Source organism: Anneissia japonica, unplaced genomic scaffold, assembly GCF_011630105.1.
Source record: "Anneissia japonica isolate Jap-2015-1 unplaced genomic scaffold, ASM1163010v1 scaffold284697_len431725_cov185, whole genome shotgun sequence".
Lineage (NCBI taxonomy): Eukaryota > Metazoa > Echinodermata > Crinoidea > Comatulida > Comatulidae > Anneissia > Anneissia japonica.
The window spans coordinates 343,175-362,292 of record NW_022717350.1 but is presented as its reverse complement, the minus strand read 5'-3'; the positions used below and the strand labels follow the sequence as shown (position 1 = coordinate 362,292).

Below are 19,118 nucleotides of genomic sequence, written 5' to 3'. Positions count from 1 at the left end.
ACACACATACATACACACACATACATATACACACATGCACACATACATAGATACATAAATACACATACATACACATACACAATATACACACCCATATACATATAAAAGTCACACACAGGTATAATCCAGAAAAGCTTAAAGTTAGAACAACTTATTAAGGAAAAACATTATGAAGGTCCTGTTGTGACAGGAATTGAACCCAGGACCCTTGGATTAGAGGGCAAGCATCTTAACATTAAGCTAATCAACTCGCACTCCATGATAATTAAAGATAAAACAAAAACTTGAAGATTCATATTATAACAATACAAACTGAATGTCAGTGTTTTCAATAGAGGGCAGTATAATAATTTTCACTGTCATCTGCATGGAACATCCCAGGGAAGGGTAAAAATTAAGACTTGGTAATAAATTCAAACTGGGTCAGTATTTACTGCGAAAATAACCAACTCTGTTACAGCATTTTTGTTCTTCAGTTTTTAATAAGTTATGTAATGATATCAATTTTATATTCTTGGAAATAATAGATGATAAACTTCACTAAATAGGTAAATTATTTAAAATTAAATTTTTTTTTTTTAAGTTTTTTAAATGAATCAATCTATCAATCAATTAATAATATCAAATCACACAAAAATAATCATTCTATTCACATTTACAGTCATTAATTGAAGTTGGAACAACAAAATATTGAACATTCGTAGAACTAGACTTAACTGAATTTCAACATTGCCAATAGAGGGCAGTCTATGAATTTCCTTTGCCATCTGTAGGAAGTTGTGCAGTACCTTACTGTACAATATTGACCTTAGTGTCAATATTTTACTCTAAAATATTAACTTATGTTCTTGTTCATTATTATAAATGTTATGAGGTTTCAATTCTAAAATGAGGCAAAATAGGTGAAAGATTTTTAACATTAAATGACATTTTATAATTACATTGACATAATATCAGGCAATGCAATTAAAAAAATACACAGAACAGCATTTCTTTTAATTAGTCGTAGATTGACACACTTTTGGGTACTGCGCCTTTTTAGGAGAGAAAATAATTGAGATAAACTACTGTACAAAAAAATACATTTTTAACTGCATCTGTATTTGTCTGAAGTGAAACAAATGTTATTGAATAGTCTCTAATACCCCAGCTCTCTACAGCACCAATGTCCTAGTTTAAATACTGGACCGGTAAATATGCTCCCAGTGTGCTCCAGAGAGTGAAAAAGTTATTTAATATACTATACGAACAATTCTATTAGAAAATTTTTTTCCTTATTTTGGTCATAATTTAGTCTTTTTTTAACTTGCAACTTACACTATTGCAATTTGTTGTACAGTAATTTGTATTGTTACCTACTTTATCTCTTACTTCTAAAACTACAGCTTTTGGACTGTGGAAATTTGGGTTTTATTTTATCGTTTTCTTTCTATCAATGTTATACATTTCTATCCATAAATAATGTATAGAGACCATGGCATTTTGCACTAATATGAACAACCATGTTAACTCTTGTATTTATAACAGAACAATGCTTTAAAAGAATATTATGAACGGTTAAACTTCTGTAGCTCCATTCTCATCCAACAAGAATATATCTACATACAGTGAGCCCTCTATAATACTTTAACAAAAACACAGGTGGAAGATAAGCCCGCTTTTGAAAGTCAACCAGCTGGAAAATATGAGAATGAATACAAAAGCCTAAGGGTATACAAGCTACTGTTGTTATACCATATAGGTCCTCAGTTGTTACAATACTGTTATTAAAACATCTATTATAACAGACGACATATTCTACACAAGCCTTTTAATGGCCCAGTTTAAAAAGATGATCTGTTTGATGTGGTTTGCTGTAAAAACAACATTTGACACTAGAGGACCCCATGAAAAGACTTATTTTAATTGCGTCTAAAGATAGTAAAGTACACATAATAGTTCACAAGACACTGTACCACAGGTGTAAATTTAAAATATCATGGAGTTAAAAAATGCTTTATTATTCTTATGTTAATATGCTTCCTGATATTTTCATCACATATATTCCCAAGGGAGGGAGGATGAGGCGTATGAGTCATGTGTGTCCCCTTGCTGTTATGACTATGACTGGTTCTGAGTCATTCTACCAGGAAACAAAATTAATACCAAATATTATCAATATGCAAATACAAAAACATGGAATCCGGCTTCACTTTTAATAAACCACAACCTCAGCACACTACTTTTAATGTAAAAACCAGTAGCTGTTCAGTTAATTGTCTCCTGTTTTCTCCTTAATTTCGAGAATGACACCCTACTGACATAAGATGAGTCATAGAAATTGAATGTTTTGGCAACAGCACTTTGGCCAAGACCAAAAAATAAACCGATCAGTCACCATGGTAATTAAATGTGCGTAATTGGATTAAGGTTGTTGGCAGGTCATGATCAGTGGTATCCCCATAGCAACAACCAGGCGCTTACCTATTGGTTGGTAGTAACAGTGGTAGGGTGAACATCTGCTGTTGTTATGGCAACATATGCTTGTTTAAAATTAATGTTAGGAAAAAAATTGGGGCAGTTAGAAACAGGAGTTAATAATCTGTATTTAATATTAAGGGTATCATAATGTACAGTAACTGCTGGAGCACATGTTTAATATACTGTATTTATTTTGTTATACCACGGTTGATCGTAGGTCTGCTAAAAAGATAAACATCTTTTTTTCTCCATCATATCCAAATCATATGATTTGATATGATAAAACACAAAATTTGAAAAAAACTCATAGGGAAAAATTTTTTTTTTCCACCAAATTCAGACCATTACATATACATAGTTCCATTAGTTTTTGCAATATTAGCCCCTTTAAAGATTTTTGTTGAGGTAAAAAAAATCCTATAAATAAAAAATTAGTTGTTCAATCTGGATCTCATCAGATATTGAAAACTTATTTGATCCTTTTAAATCAGTGTTTATTGTTCAAAATTTTGTAAAGTGTTTCAACAGATTTTAAAGCAATAAATTACTCCTCCAAAGCATAAACTTCAACAGATAGCTAACTCTTATACTCTTCCTTGTCTGTTAGGCAGTTAAGTAGGCTACCCTATATTCTCGTATATAAGATGATCGGCATATAAAGACGACCAATTTTTGTACTTCTGGCGTTTTAGGTTGATGCATGAAGTATTGCTTAGTACTTATTCCTAATAGTTCATCAAATTCTGTCGACATCATGTGACCCCTCATTTCACCGTCAGAATTCCTCCTTTTCATGATGATCCACCGGAACCAAGACTATCCTTCAAATCGCCATATAAGTTCAAGAAAGCTTGGTAAAGTTCATGGATTTCATTGTGTCAGCAATTGAAAAGTATTAATTAAAACTTAACTGACAATTAAAGAACAACCATCTTGTATGGCATTATTCGAGGCTTGTCAAGCGTAACAGGTGACCATTCTACAGTAAAATTTAATAGCTTCAATTCAGTAGTAAATGCGCACATTTACAGACGATCCACATATAAGACGAACACTTAAAAAATAAAAAAAATTATACTGTATGTTGCACATATACAGTAAGACGAACCCCCATCCAATGGTTTTTTGATCGTAATTTGCCATTTTAAGTCTCCTTATCTTATTATAAACAAGAATATAGAGTAGAGAATAAAGGTCCCTATTCCTAATGGTACTAAATATATATAGGTAAATCCAGTGATACTGTGATACTGATGAATATACAGTATCATTATCTTGAATTCAAATTTAATGTATTTTTGTTTGCATGAGTTATAGAATGCTAGACTTCAGCATTTACTCAATTAATGCTTTTCAGTATGTTAAATGGACTGTTGATTTCAGTTAAAATCCAACTCTTTGAGCGTGCTTAATCTTGGACTCTTTGAAGAGAAGTGAGGCGCTAAATTGATAAGTGGAGCAGACCTCTGCACTCCTGGGAAAATCACACCTTCCTTTTCAAAAATTATTTATATTTTCAATCACATTTAGCATCATACAAACTGTAATAATATTCAAGTAATTTAATAATCATCATAATAGAGATTTGTTTCGGCAATGAATAATTAATAACCTTTACTGATAAGACATCTTTTCAAAAAGAACCTTGGAAAGATATCAATATTCTCTTTACATTATGATTTTTCATGTTTTTAAAGGAAATTACATTATGAAAAAGGTCCAGTGCTCATCTAACTGAGCAGTACAAGAGGATGTTTGTAATGAGACATCTTTAATAAACAATTTACAGAATCTACATAAATAGATATTTAACAGGCATACCTGTTTTTTTTCTTCAGTAGGCCTACAGGTGAAAAAACTACTTTCTGAATGAAGTGAGAAATTTTGGCAGTTGATTTCTTGTTGGCATCATGTATAATTTTGAAAGGTTGCCTTGTGAATAGGTATGCTCATACAATTGGCAGAATTGGCAAACTTGCCTCTAGTTAGTTTTACTTTTTTCTTTTCATTCATTCACAACCTAAATTATTTTGTATCTTGTATGCCTTGTTTTGTGGTTATGTGCAAATCCATAGTAATTTTTACTTTTTGTATGAACTTCAATATGCATTTGATTTATTCTTTTTTTTGTCACAACCACAATGATCGAACAAAATTACTTCGTTAATTTACGCTTCATGAAGTTTTAGGCTAGTATACCAATGAGGTAACTGTACGCCATTCAAGATGATTGCAGAGATCCAAACAAATAGACGAATATCTCATATTACATAGCGAGTAAGGAGATTTGAATTTCAAGTGGCTCAAATTCAGGAGTAGCCTACTCACTTGCTCATAATGATCTACAAGTACTTTATTGGTAGGCAGACATGTCTAATTGTAAAAATTCTGTCCAATGTTTGAGTTTGGTTAACCTTTCAAGCTGCCCCCCACCCCCACGCCTCCTTGAATTCGCCACTCGATATTAAGGATTAATTGTACACTTCTGAAAAGCTTACTAATGTGCAAAATACATAACTAATTTTCAATTATCTTTAAAGCTTTTATCTTTATATTGACAATAACTGAGATTTATACTTTGATTCCAATATCTTGGATAATTTCCAAAAATAATCTTTTCATTCAGTAAAAAAAATCATATTCTCATTTGCACAGCCACATTCAAAATGAAAATTTACGAGCTATAAGAAAATCCTATTATTAGGCCTACAGTACTTACTATTATTACAGGTATTAATTTTTATTGAAGAATCCATTAATTGTGTCTATTTTAGGAGTTTGATGACGCAAACTATACGTAAAAAATATTTTTCAAATATCTCACACTATAGCTTGTCATTAATTGAGGTTCATACAAGGAATGAAATTACGTGATTTCCAAAAATAAACTGACAAAAACGCTTTGAAATACACCAATGGCTACGTTCGCACTTGCGACTCATATTAGGTGGGTCTCAAGACCAGAATGAATCATGCAAGGCCTAAACACGTCACAGTGTTCACATCAGATGGCTTGGCCGTAAACGAGAGAAAAACCACTCAAGCGCTGCTCTGTAACCTAGCGTAATATGGGCATACGCGAACACCATTCAGTACCAACAAAATTTATTTGAGCATGCTCGTAGCCCTTGACAGACATCACTTTTTCATATTTTTCAACATTTTCAGATGAAACAAGTCATGTTGATTGGCTCTTGTAAGGCTTTAAGACAGTAATTCATACTCAAAAATGCTCATGCGACGTGACTCGTGTCTGACGTAAGTTCTAAGTGTGAAATAGAGTTCATATGCAATTCATCATCCGTGTTATGCACTAAAACAATTAAATTGGATACAACTACTAATTATAAACTATGGTATCAACCCTGATTGTAACCAATTAAATTGTGCTAATTATAGAAATCTTCATTGTACAAAACAATCTTAACTTAATGATGACGCTTGTAGCCTACATGGATCAACTGATTTTAATGTACTAACTATAAACCATATCATGTTATTGGAATGCAAATAACTTGGCTAAGTGCTGTGTGAGTAGGACTGTCAATGCAATATCATTGAGGAATTCATTTCCATTCTCATATTTTTGACTTTTTGTTTATTTACTCACTAATTTCTCTTATTTTCAATACCTGGTCTCCTACTCTAAGAAATATTATTATTAATAATATGGTATGTTGAGAAATTATGCATGTAGAGTGATGTTGAAATAATAACAGCGATGGTAGTGACGATGTGATGACAAAATTTGACTACTATATGTAAAACGCATTTTTATTTTAGTCTTTATCACACGTTTTTTTACACATTTATGATACTTTTGTATACATTAATTCTCATTTTTATTTCCACCAGTCAGTGGTGAATTTTGTATTTGCTGTTAGATGGGATAATACATTAATAAATAATAAATAAAACGTACAGTATTTAAGTGGTTCTTTATAGGCAAGCTGATAACAAGCTATATTGAAATGTCCTTTCTTTTTTCAGGTCCTTCAAAACTTTAGTTTCAGCTGGTACCACAGTCATGGTTTTATACAGGTAGCTTCCATTTAAATATTCAGCATTGGCAATTTTATTATTTGCTCACATGAAAGTTTTATAATCCTGATTTATTCATAGTCCCTTTTATCTGCTTTTAACCTTGATGATTATTTTTTATAAAAACATGTAACATGCCTAAATATGGTCATGATGACATCACACCATGACCATAGGCACATCAAGACTATATGAGATCATATATGAGCAGACAACAGTTTGAACAGGGCTTACTGTGAAGCTCTTTTGGTAACTTGGCAGGTAAACATGCATTTATCAAAAGAATTTAGCAATCCTACACCAAAAAAAATCTGCTTACTTTTTGACATAACATGCATCAATTTTTATCAAAAATTTATTTTTCCACTGTTTAATATTTCCTTAAAAGAAAAAAAATAAATAAATAAAATAAAGAAATTAAAGTACACAAATGCATATACTCCTAATGACAGACATTAACTTTGTTTTCTCTTCACCTGTTTTTTTTTTTTTTTATCTTACTTGACGCTCCTAACAAAATTAGGCTATGTTTCATAAATTACTACAACTTGAACAATATTTGCTCCCAAAATTTTCAAGTGACATTTTGTAAAGGTGAATCCCTGACGTCATTGTATATAAGTGAATGACATGTACTTTTAATACAAGTTCATTATTCTTGGAGATCTATAGATTTACATGTTTCGTTTATTATCTCCTTGTGACCTTTAACCTCACCGACATCCTTATTATATTGTAATCAAGCTACTGCTACTTGATATGTAGTGTGTGCTGATGATCTGTTTCCCCCCTGCTGGGACTACAGATGATACCAATATTGATGCAAAAAAAATGGAGATTATTCCGATAAAAATACGTACTAGTACGCAGAACCATTAGTTTTAGAGAATATTATCTAGGTTATTCATTTTATCATCACAATATCAGCAATAAATTAATCTAAAACTCCAAACTAAACTGAATTTGGCTAAATATTTTCAGGAAAAATTAGGCAAAAAGCTAATAAATTAAATGGTATGAAAATTTTTTTTTGTATTAATGCTTTTTCAAGAAAGGGAATCAGAGGAAAGGGTCATAGGAAGGGTTATTTTATTAATATTGGTCATAGGAAGGGGTATTTTATTAATATTGGTCATAGGAAGGGGTATTTTATTAATATGGGTTATAGAAAGGGGTATTTTTTTTAATATGCTCTTTTAGGAAAAGGAAGGGATCATAGGAAGCTGTAAACAGGAATGATATGTTTAATGCTTCTTTGAAAATTAGAAAAAATATTGACAAACTGCTTAGAAACTGCAGCTGCGAAGGTCTGCTCTAAACAACACCATTAATCATTAATGTTGTTCTCCTGATTAGACGAGACTTGCACATTAATAATGATCAATCAATTGACGGATGTATAGCACATTACTACTATTTATACTTTTTCCTATTTATTTTAACTAGTAATGTTATCAAAAATAATCAGTATTGGCTTGAGATACAGATTTTTAAATTATTGACTGTACTTTCATCTGAAACACACTTTCAATAAAAGGCCTACCAAGTACAAGATGTATGTTTCAAAGTGGTTCAGAAAATACAAAGAAAAAAATCAATGTGCCCAATTGATAAATGTACAGTACTCCCAACATACATCCACTCAATTTGGGAAAATAAGTTTTAAATTAATAATTTATCATCATAATCTACATAAAACACAACATTCAGATGTCCTTGTTGAGCTCTGCACATACTGACTGTATTGTTATGACTTGGAAGAATTTCATGTAGTCTTTAGTTGAATTAGTATTATTAAATACTATTATTATTAAAAATGAAGACAAATATTGGTACTTACATAATACTTGATTGCGAAGATGCTATAGGTTTAGTTAATTTTTCTCTTGGGTTTTTACCAGCAGGAAAATTGCTAAGCAAAACTTGGCGAGGTATATTTCCACTGCTCTTATTCGGTGGCCTAATGTAAGGCCTCCCTCTAGATCTAACAGTTGTCGATGAAGGTTCTTCACTCTTTGTAGATGTCTTACGCTCCCACATTTGCAGAAGTTCCGGATTAAGGCTATTGCCTCTAGCTCTAGAGGGAGGTTTAATACTATTAACCATATCCAATAAGAGATTAACATCGTCCGTATCATTTCCATTTGATTCAAAATGTGACTGATCCATGGCTGCCAACAAACAATCTGAATCTGAACTGGTTTGGTTTAAGTTGATCATTTCATTAAGTCGCTGAGTAGGGGTCAGGTTAGACGTGCTCACAGCTCTCGGTTTCAACTGACTCCGCATGCTGGAATGCACAAACTCTCCTGGTATATGACGTTCCTTAGTTGTGCTGCTTCGATCAAGGTTGCCTAGGCTCCTGGAGTAACCTGTTTTTCCTTCATATGAGGTCTGAGGACGACTTTGCCGACACCGGAAATTGAGCAGGTCACTTGGGTGAACACGCACACTGAGTTTGTCAACAAATGGAGAGGCTACAATTGGATTATCATTATGGTCATTGTTTTCACCTTCAAGCTCACTAGAATGACTCAAAGCAGTATTTTTAGATAAACCCGTAAACGGTTGAGTCAATGAATGTAGAGAAACACTCTGTTGCTTTATATCATAAACACTATCATTAAAATCCTGTTTTTGTATATGAACTTGACCGGTGCTATTATATAACCCCTGGGATCTAGGATTCCTACGTTGCGTGTACTGTATACTTGTTTTTTGTGTGCATTGCGCACTTATCCTAATACCACGCTCAACCGTCAGTGAACTATCTTCCCACTCAGCGTTTTTGTTGACGGCAACATAGGCACCATAAACGCTACCACTTGGTGGTAATCTATAGCCACTGGCTGTTGTGTAGTTGGTGTCTGCTAACGAATCATCAATGGGAAGATGGCTTTCAAAGTCCTCAAAGCTATATAGCTCGGCTCCGTCCATTCTGAAAATCAAAACATAAAAATTAACTACAAATTACTGAAATAATCATAGGTAATTATCAAATTTTATTTACTTCTTTAAATAATTTAGTGGGTAGTAGTTCTACATCAAACTGGCTTCATTAGAGAGGTACTCTATTTACACAAAAAATATATACAGCTTTATTTATAAAGCAATAAACATAAACAAGTTATATGGAAGAATATAGATATTATACAATGAATATGACAATATAAATTAACTTTCAAACTATATAAATCTATATGTATGACGTTATATGTACTGCACGCTTTAATAATGCAAGGCCCAATGAAAAAAAATTATTAGTTTATCACCCTCGCCCACATGTCTTTTAAGTCTTGAAAAAAAAAATCTTAAAAAATTTTTCTTAAACTTGTTTTCCCATTTTTATTATCTCAATCATGTATTTTAATTTGAATATCAATGCACCATTCAACAACCCAAAGGTGACTTGGTTTTAGCAAAATAAAAATAAAAATCCTCTCTCCCTCATCACTTTTCTAGCCTAGAAGATAGGGTGATAAACTAATAATTTTTTTTATTGGGCCTAATACTGTTAAAAAATATATTGATATAATAGTTATTAAGAAGCTGCTTTCAAATCAGAGTCCTGGTTGGTTTAAAATTATATGAACAACTGGAATTATTTCCGGATACTTAAAATAACTTGACTCCCTAAGCATCATATATGAGTTAGTTTATAAAGAATACAACATTCTATCCATGAAGCTATTGGATGTGAGATAAATACTTTTTATAAATACACCATTGACAATGTTGAAATCATGGTCCATATAGTTGAAGCTGACTACTTGGGACCCTTGATACAGTATACAAAGTAAATCCAGTCACTCACTGCATCATATGACAACGAATCCGACTCCATTCCCTTTGAGCGTTAAGGCCAGCTCAGACAGCGCCATAAGACGAAGCCCGACGCAACTTGCTGTCGTGTAAAGTGTGTGAGTTAAACAATGACGCGATTGTTGGTGCCGGAGACAGTCGCATTGTAGAATATTAAACATGTTCAATATTTCGCGTCAGGGTTCCGTCTTCTCTCTCCGAGTTGGCCTTTAGACGATGCGACGTCAACTGCTGATTGTCGGTGACAGTCAGAAGGGATCGTCATTAACAACGATCCACTGTACGCGCATTATGGCGCTGAGTTCTTTATAGATTTGCGTCAGCGATTCTATGGAATGTCTAGCTTACAAAAGAATATAATACCATACAAAAACAAAATTCATACAGTAGTCAATGTTGAACATACATTCTTATATATTATATTAAGAATAAATTCTATATAATATTAAATATTAACAGTATTAGTAGCACATTCTTAAATTATATCAAAATAAAAGAATAAAATAGAATAGAAAATATTTCCATATGTAATTTTTCATAGTTTTGGTACGGCCATCTGAATAATAAGCCATTGTTCCAAACTTGAAAGTGCAAAGGTTACTACTGTAGAAAATAAAAAAAAAAACAAGTGATTGGATAAAAAATGCATCACAAGGTACCAGTATTTACAGTAACTTACTTGTACTATATGTTATCCATCTTCAGAAAGAAGAATATATCTGTGATGTAATCTACTGTACTATACACAGTTTACTAACAAACAACTATATACAACAACACACCTGCCCAGTGCCAACAACTTACCATTTTAGTATAAAACAAAACACAATGACGGTTTGTAGAAACTTTTTACTATTATGAAGTCTCATGTTCGGCGTTACTTAAAAATTACACTGCAATGCTTAAGAATAGAAGATTGCTTTAATGCTTCAGTAAAGTTGGATTAAGAACAGCCGACGTCACAGCTGGATTTTTTCTTGAGAAAATATACATCTTTTATACTTGGCTGATTTTGAAGAGAATAATAAACGAAGGATAAATTGATCGACACCTCTCCATAATATTATTGCTTTATACTCTGATAAAACAACATCAAAATATTATATTTTTACTTCTACCAGTTTTTATAAATTCCTTTGAAAATTTGAAAGTATACTCACACATTTGAAATTATAAAACAAGGTTTTAAATCCTGAATCTTATAAAACAAAAGTATTGTACTATGTAAATGATTATTCTTGGGTACATGGCCTATTTATATTCACTCTAAAAGGGTGGGAGATAATATAGAAACTGCATGCACTAATCTAACATTTATATACTATTAATCTCCAGAAATACTTCTACAGAATTGCAATCTGGAGATTGATTTGTTTTATACCAAATATGTAAGATAAGAAATGGAACAATTATAATATAAATGTTCTTAAATACTATAACTAAAAAGATGCCATATTTTCACAATACGATTAACAGAAAAAATTGTAAGATAGGTTAAAATAACAATATGTTTGTTTTACAGCAGATATACAGATAATATAAACAGCAGTAAATTATTTAACCCATTCTTAGTTTAAAATAAACCATTAATAAACACTAAAAAAAGAAAATATCAACAAACAAATAACAACAATTTTTACAGCTTTTCATGGAATGCTATAAAGCAGCATGATATTTACTCACCGCCGTTTTCCAGGCTTATTCCCCATGGTCGGCACTATTATCGTTTTCCTAATGCGTGAACCTGTCAAAGTGCTAAGAATGGCAAGAAACTAGTCTCTGAAGACTTGTTTTGTGATTTGTATGATATCCATTCGTCGATTAAGACTTAACCAAGCAAAACCCAACATATTGCGCGATCAGATATCTATTATGCTCATTATTTTCTTTGAGCCTGTGATTGTTTATCTTATTGGTTGAATGGCATGCATAATTTTCGAGCTGGTAGAATTGAAGATGGTATGGCTATGTGCCTCGGGTGCATTTGGATTAATAATGGAGGTGATTACACTACAAGAATGAAATCAAAACCTTCACTACAGGACCAAACACTCCCAAAAAAAAAAATCAAAAAAAAATCATATATACAGATCTATATATCCATGAGAAATATTTTTTTATAGCAAGTTTGTCAAAGAAACATAAAGGAAAATTATTGAACTTAAAAGTTCACCAGGAAAAATTCCTTTGAAATTACACACCATAGGAGGTGATTATTGTAGTGAACGCTGGTTTGTCTGTCGGTAATTCTCTGACACGACCGCCTCCCCATCTACAATCACTGATCTGGTTGTTTCATAATAATGTTACCACAGTGCTCCCCATGCCAAACATAATTACAAGGTAACCTATAATACTATACGCAAGCTGCACTGTCAGGCATCTCAGCATCAATTTTTATTAAAAACATCAAATATTGTATTGAAGGAACATTGCGTTTCGTTTGGAGAAAAATCTACTAATTAGGTAACAGGTTCTTTATTAAGGAACATTTTATCTCAACAGGTATCCACTCAAGAAGAATACAAAAACAGAAAAGAATCTCTAGAAAGATCAAAAACTAAGTTAGAAACAATATCATAAAGTTTGAATAAGATAAACAAAGAAAAAGTGTACCGCTCTTTGTTCAACATCTAGGAATAGCTGGTAACCAGATTGTAAGGTGAGCTGGGGTAGGAAGCCATGCTTTCGTGCTCAAACACCCTAAAATAAGGAACCAAGTCAGAACTATAATTGGATATAAATCATGAACTCACTTGGCTTCCTGCAATATTAATGTGAAAAAGATACTATGAAATTAGTTAGGTCTGGGGGGAGGTGGAAAAGAGGGAAGAATGGGAAGAGGGACTGTACCTATGCTAATGACTAACTGGATGTACACTATTCACTGGAATCAGGTGTTAAAATGAGCCTCAAAAATATGAATAACCATAATAATACTATTATATTTCAACATAAAAAAAAAAAAGAAAATTTACCATTGAAAATTTAATTTAGCTTCTTATTAATCCTTTATGAATAATTATTCACATATTTGGTACTGCACAGCTAGAAATAGTAAGTACGGTAGACCTGATCAAAATTACGAACCACTTGAAGAAAGAAAATAGCATCAAAAAATGCTCACAAAATTGCATAAAAGTGACGGATCAGCTTCATATACAAGAGTTAAATTAAGCTTTCATATTAAATAGCATTTCCTTAAAATACAGCTGCCGGGAATTCAATTTGATTGAGACCTATTAACACTTAGACGGATCCATCGTCACTGTAGTCTATATTTGCTCGCTTTACGATTCGAAATGAGCCAGTATACCGACCACAATGAATGTAATCAATATACTGTTGATCTCACTTGGAATATTGATTTGCCGATGACGCTAACGTGAAATCAGTGTTTGTACATGTAGCACACTTTGTTTTGTATTGACTGCTTACTATGCCTAACAACTTACTGTCTATTGGTAATAATTACCTTCATTTCAATCAACAAAGTGTGGAACATCAAACAATTAACTTTGATTGAATGACTTCAATAGCTTTATTAACTAGTGACATTGTTTTATTTCATATAGCAGTATTCTCCAGAACATTTCCTCTGCTTCTGCTTGTAAACTGTACATGTCCAGGAAAGGACTATCTCGGTATAGTGTCAAATGTATTGACTGATAATATATATGGTATACAGTATATCGTTACCGCAGCCACAATAAAAATCTCCGCAATGGTAACAAAATCACGCAATTTTCCATTAAAACAAATAGATTTTTCAATAGTCCAATCCCGTACTATATCCGATTACTCAATAATTCATAAACAGCAATGTTACCCTTGATGATTTGAGTGTGCCACCCTCCTTCCCGATTGGTGCTACAAATGTTCGGTCCAAATAATATAAATAATATTAATAATAATTTTAATAATTATACTGTAATAATAAAATAATTATTTTTTTTCTATATTTATATATATATTTTTATTTTTTTTATTTTTTTTTTTTTAATGTATTTCTTGTATCTTCTTTTTTTAATATTTTAATATTTTTGCCGCTTTCTTGCCCATAACTTTTGTAATATTACAAGCAATTTGGCCCATTGGGCCACCATTTGTAATACCTTTGAGTGTTTTTTTTTTATCAATAAAGTGAAAGTAAAGTAAGTAAATATCTAACAATTTCCATGTTTACATTCTGGGACGTGACGTACGTACGAACTTGCATACTTGCGTACGTACGTACGTGTGTTGCGTGTTTCAGACTGTTCAAGGTATGTTAATAACATCTCATTTTTTAGGCCCTAGCTTAGGCNNCATATAATTGAATTACAAATTATATTATTAGACCTAGGGAATGAAAGTTGTAGATTTGCACCCTATGAGGATGGAAAATGATGAGGGAGGGAGGGAGGCATTTTATTATTTTTATTTTTCTAAAGCCAAATATCACCGTTGGGTTGTTTGCTGGTGCACTGATATTGTGCACTGATGTTCAAAGTACAGTACATGATTGAGATAAAATACAAACAATATCTACTAACTATTTACTACAAAAATAATTTTTATTTCCACCAATATATTTTTTAAATACCATAGAAGACATGGGGATGAGGGTAATAAACTAATCTTTTTTTTTTTTTTACTAGGCCTTACTGTATGTAAAGTGTTAACAAATATATTTGTAGATATACAATAAAAAGATGAATTTCTTCACTTCTGTATGTATGTTTTTATTATATCAAAGGACTATCAAAATAATGAAATGAATATTAAAATATGTTTACAACAACATATATGTTTGCTTGTATGTCAATAAATCAGCTTTGAAATTTCAGATTGCAAAGAATTGAATCTGAACACAAAAGTAGAGTGACCTTGGTGACACTTGTGTTTTGGAATTAAATGAGGCTTGATTCAGGAGCATTTGCGATATCGTTTCAACTAAATTATCTGATTTAAATACATATGAATGTGAAATTCAACAGCAATTACATCAGGCTTGATGTCTCAACAACAATAAATTACGACAATGACTATGAAATTATTTATAACAATACATTGACTTGAGTACTATGTAAGAAATCATATCTCCTCCTATTGACATAGTTACCATGACAATTAATGTTATTATTCTTAACAAAAAAGTTGAAATCATTAATTCCAATTCTATGCAGATACTCATCAACGTCTATTCAGCATCTGGATGGGGGCAGGGGCTATGAGATGAACCAGTACACTGGGTAACCTACTACTTGTCTCAAACAAAAGATGTACTTGGTTCTTTATTGTGCACATGAGTCAATAGTATAGGCCTACGGATTATAGTTCTGAACCGAGAAGACTTGCTCCACCCCAGAGCCAAGGCAAGCGTGCTGTTTGAACCAGCGCCGATATTGGTTGTAGGTTGAGGGCCCCTGCCTTAACCACTCGGACATTCAACTTGCCCCCCCACCCCCAATTAAAATTTGGTTTAAAGTTTTAAATGAAATACAAAAAGCTGCTTAAAAGCTAGATGTCATTGACACAAGAGCTCCTGTGAGTCCTTTAACATTTAGGCTTCAAAGTGCTGAAGAACAGAGAAGTGAAAATGATGCTTCTGCTTTTTTGCCGTTTCCTTGATATTTCATGGTTATTTTTCTTTCTGTTCATGCCAAGCGCATTGTAGTATGTGCTACATGTATATAAGGATTACTACATTATTATTATTATTATTATTATTATTATTATTAAAAGTTTAATGTAACTAGAGTACATCTGATTATTCTACACTACAATTTTATTTCATACTAATGGTTATTTTTTTCTGTTCATGTAAAGCGCATTGTATTATGCGCTTAATTTCAGAATTACATTATTATTATTATCATTATTAAAAGTTTAATGCAATTGGGGCACATCTGATTATTCTACACTGCAATTTTATTTCATACTAAAAACAGTAATCAAGTTCATATTAGCATCATAATCCTAAGCAAAGCATGACCACAAGAGTAATCTAAAAAAAATGAACACATGCAGAAAATGATGCTAAAAAACATATGAATGCTTCCAACTCATCTCAGTGAGTTTTGGCCCTATAAAAAAAATTATTAGTTTATCAACCTATCTAGGCTGAAAAAGTGGCGAGTTGATTGGCCAAGCGGTTAAATCAGGGGCACCGTAACCTTCAGCTATAATATTGGCGCTGGTTCCAACGGCTCACTCGCCTATGGTTCCGGTGGTGGAACAAGTTTTCCCGGATAAAGACTTTAAACTGTAGGCCCAGTGTACGCATTTGTCTTGTGTGCACTTTAAGGAACCTAGTACATTCTACGAGAAGGGTAGGGGGCTACCCCGGTGTATTGTTCCATTTAGTCCCCTGTCCCCAGCGGATATGCCACATAGGATAGTGATTAAGTTCACTTATTGGCATACTGTATCCTTGGCGCTCGTGCCTAAAGAAATGAAATGAAATATGATGAGAGAGGGAGGCTTTTTATTTTTATTTTTGTATAAAAGCCAATCACACTTGGGTTGTTGACTTGGGCTGGTGCATTCATATTAAAAATACAATACATGATAGCGATATTATAAACAATATCTACTAAAAAAAAATTTTTTCCAATACCATAGAAGACATGCGGACGAGTATGATAACTAATAATTATTTTTATTGGGTCTTATAAGACAGTACTTCAGTTAGTTAGAAGTATAGGTTTGATTCCTAATCCTACATATTTTGAAGCCACTAATATAGACAGATTCATTTCTTTCTTGAAATTCTATTTCCCAAAAAGGCTCTATTTTATTATGTTATTGCTTCCTTTCTTTCTCTAATTTGAGATTTCATTTCCTAAAAAAGCTCAATTATTATTAGCCTAGGCCTAGTTTAAGGCAGTGTAAGTAGTACCAGTGCAAACATATAGGAATTTGGGTCAACCCCTATTTTACGAATACCTACAATTACGAATGGCTCTGGGCCTGTGCCACATGTAACCGAGGGGTTCTACTGTACTGAAATTCTCTGTTAAATTTAATAAATAAACATTTACATACATATAGATTATGGCCGAGGTTTCTGAGTGTGAGAAAGTGAATTAGTTTGTTATTTGATCTACAAAGAGCCTAATCATTTGCAGTTTTACTACGCAACAACACACCATGCCTCTGAGATATGAAGTAATTGGCGTAATTATGATGATGCCCCCGGCTATCACACTATAGTATCGGCATTGTAGTAGCATGGAGCAATGTCATGCGTAGAACATACCGGCCTAATTAATGCTTAATTACGTCATCTTTAGTCCCACATGCTGATGTCATCATGTTGATGGGCCCTTGTTGTGAAGAAAGTAAATATCCTGACATTCATTTGTTATATTTATTTTAAAATATTTTTATTTTTACAAAATTGAAGATTGATTTGGAGAACTGTGAAAATAGGTGCTGTTGCAGCCAATGACATTTAAAGACAAAATTGTAATTCCCATGCAAAATACTAAAAAAAATCATAAAAATCCTTTTTGAAATTAACTAAAAATTATGAACTTAAATATATAAATTTGTGAATTTAAAAAATATTTACCCATAATTTGATAAAAACACTTCCAGTAACATTATTTTTATTATAATTATCCAGCTTAGAAATCTGGGGACACATTTTTTGAATTCAATATTTTCTATGATGAAATTAATAATGTGTATGTTACTACAAATTGAGCAAGATAATTAATTTTTTTTAATGATTTTTTGTCATTTTTAGGCAACAATACATCTTTAAAATGGAATGAAGTTGTTTTTATTTATTTATTATTTATACTGATGAACTTATTCAGTAGGAAATCTACTGTTCTCCCACAGGCCTAGAAGTTGAAGTTTACTTTTTGATAAAATTCTTTCTGATTGGAAACTTTTAATTAATGTGGGATATGAGGTTATCAGTCAAAAAATCCCCCATCAGAGGATATGATAAATGGTGGTTCCTTGTAAAGATGAATTTTATACAAACAACACAATGTTTCAGCATTGATCTATTATTGACTATGTTTAGCATTAAATTTATCAGTCAATTCCTCATAAAAATTCAGACCATAAATGATAAATTCCTGTAAAGTTTAATTGTATACAGACAAGTATCAGCATTGATATTGTTAATGTTGTTTCTTGGTTATAAATCTCTGGTCCTTATTACTAATTCAATGTTATGGCACTAGGCCATAGATTACAAAGCTTGATACATATAGGTCCCGCCACTTTCGGCTGTATCCGTTGCATGCTGACATCATGCACTCTTGTCATTTTATGAAAATTTTGCAAGTGAGTATAACTAGGCCACCTGGTTGAAGAAGCCGAATATTGCTCCACATAGTGCAGATAATTAGGCTTATTTGAAGCAGCAGGGAAACAGGACTGTTCACTTTTATCAACATTGAAGAAAAAGTATTTGAGATCATACATGGATCTAGTAGTGGTTGGAATATTGGAAGATTACTTTATAATACTTTATACTTTATAGAGGGCAGTAAACAGAGTTTGAGATACAAGCAAATTCCTTCCATCAAATAAATGATCTATTGGATTGATGTTGAACTTAGGATGGATTAGATATGAATTACTTTCTATTTAATTCTTTCTGCATATCTTTAATTTTAGTCTAGTCTAGTATTTGTACATAAGAATAATTCTTAAATACTATATAGGCTTATATAAAATCTTATAATAAATCCATTCAGAATCATTAGCAAACAATGGAGGTAGAAAGTGAACTTTATAAAACTGCATGTAAAAACATTTTACTAATATTATTATCAAGTAATGGTAAG

General features: G+C 32.1%; 1 protein-coding gene across 3 annotated transcripts in view; it reads right to left on the bottom strand.

Moving 5' to 3' along the window:
* LOC117110186 (ankyrin repeat and fibronectin type-III domain-containing protein 1-like) overlaps positions 1-19,118 on the bottom strand; it is a 93,621-nt gene that overhangs the window by 58,300 nt on the left and 16,203 nt on the right. Inside the window, exons 1-2 of one of the 3 annotated variants that reach the window (XM_033252805.1) lie at positions 12,007-12,133; positions 8,342-9,439 (exon numbers count right to left, since the gene is read on the bottom strand). In XM_033252805.1, coding sequence (XP_033108696.1) covers positions 8,342-9,439; positions 12,007-12,032 — 1,124 coding nt within the window. In that variant the 5' untranslated portion in view covers positions 12,033-12,133. Of the gene's footprint in view, positions 1-8,341; positions 9,440-11,002; positions 11,100-12,006; positions 12,134-19,118 lie in introns of those variants that run through there. The other 2 variants (XM_033252807.1, XM_033252806.1) reach the window with 2 other exon arrangements.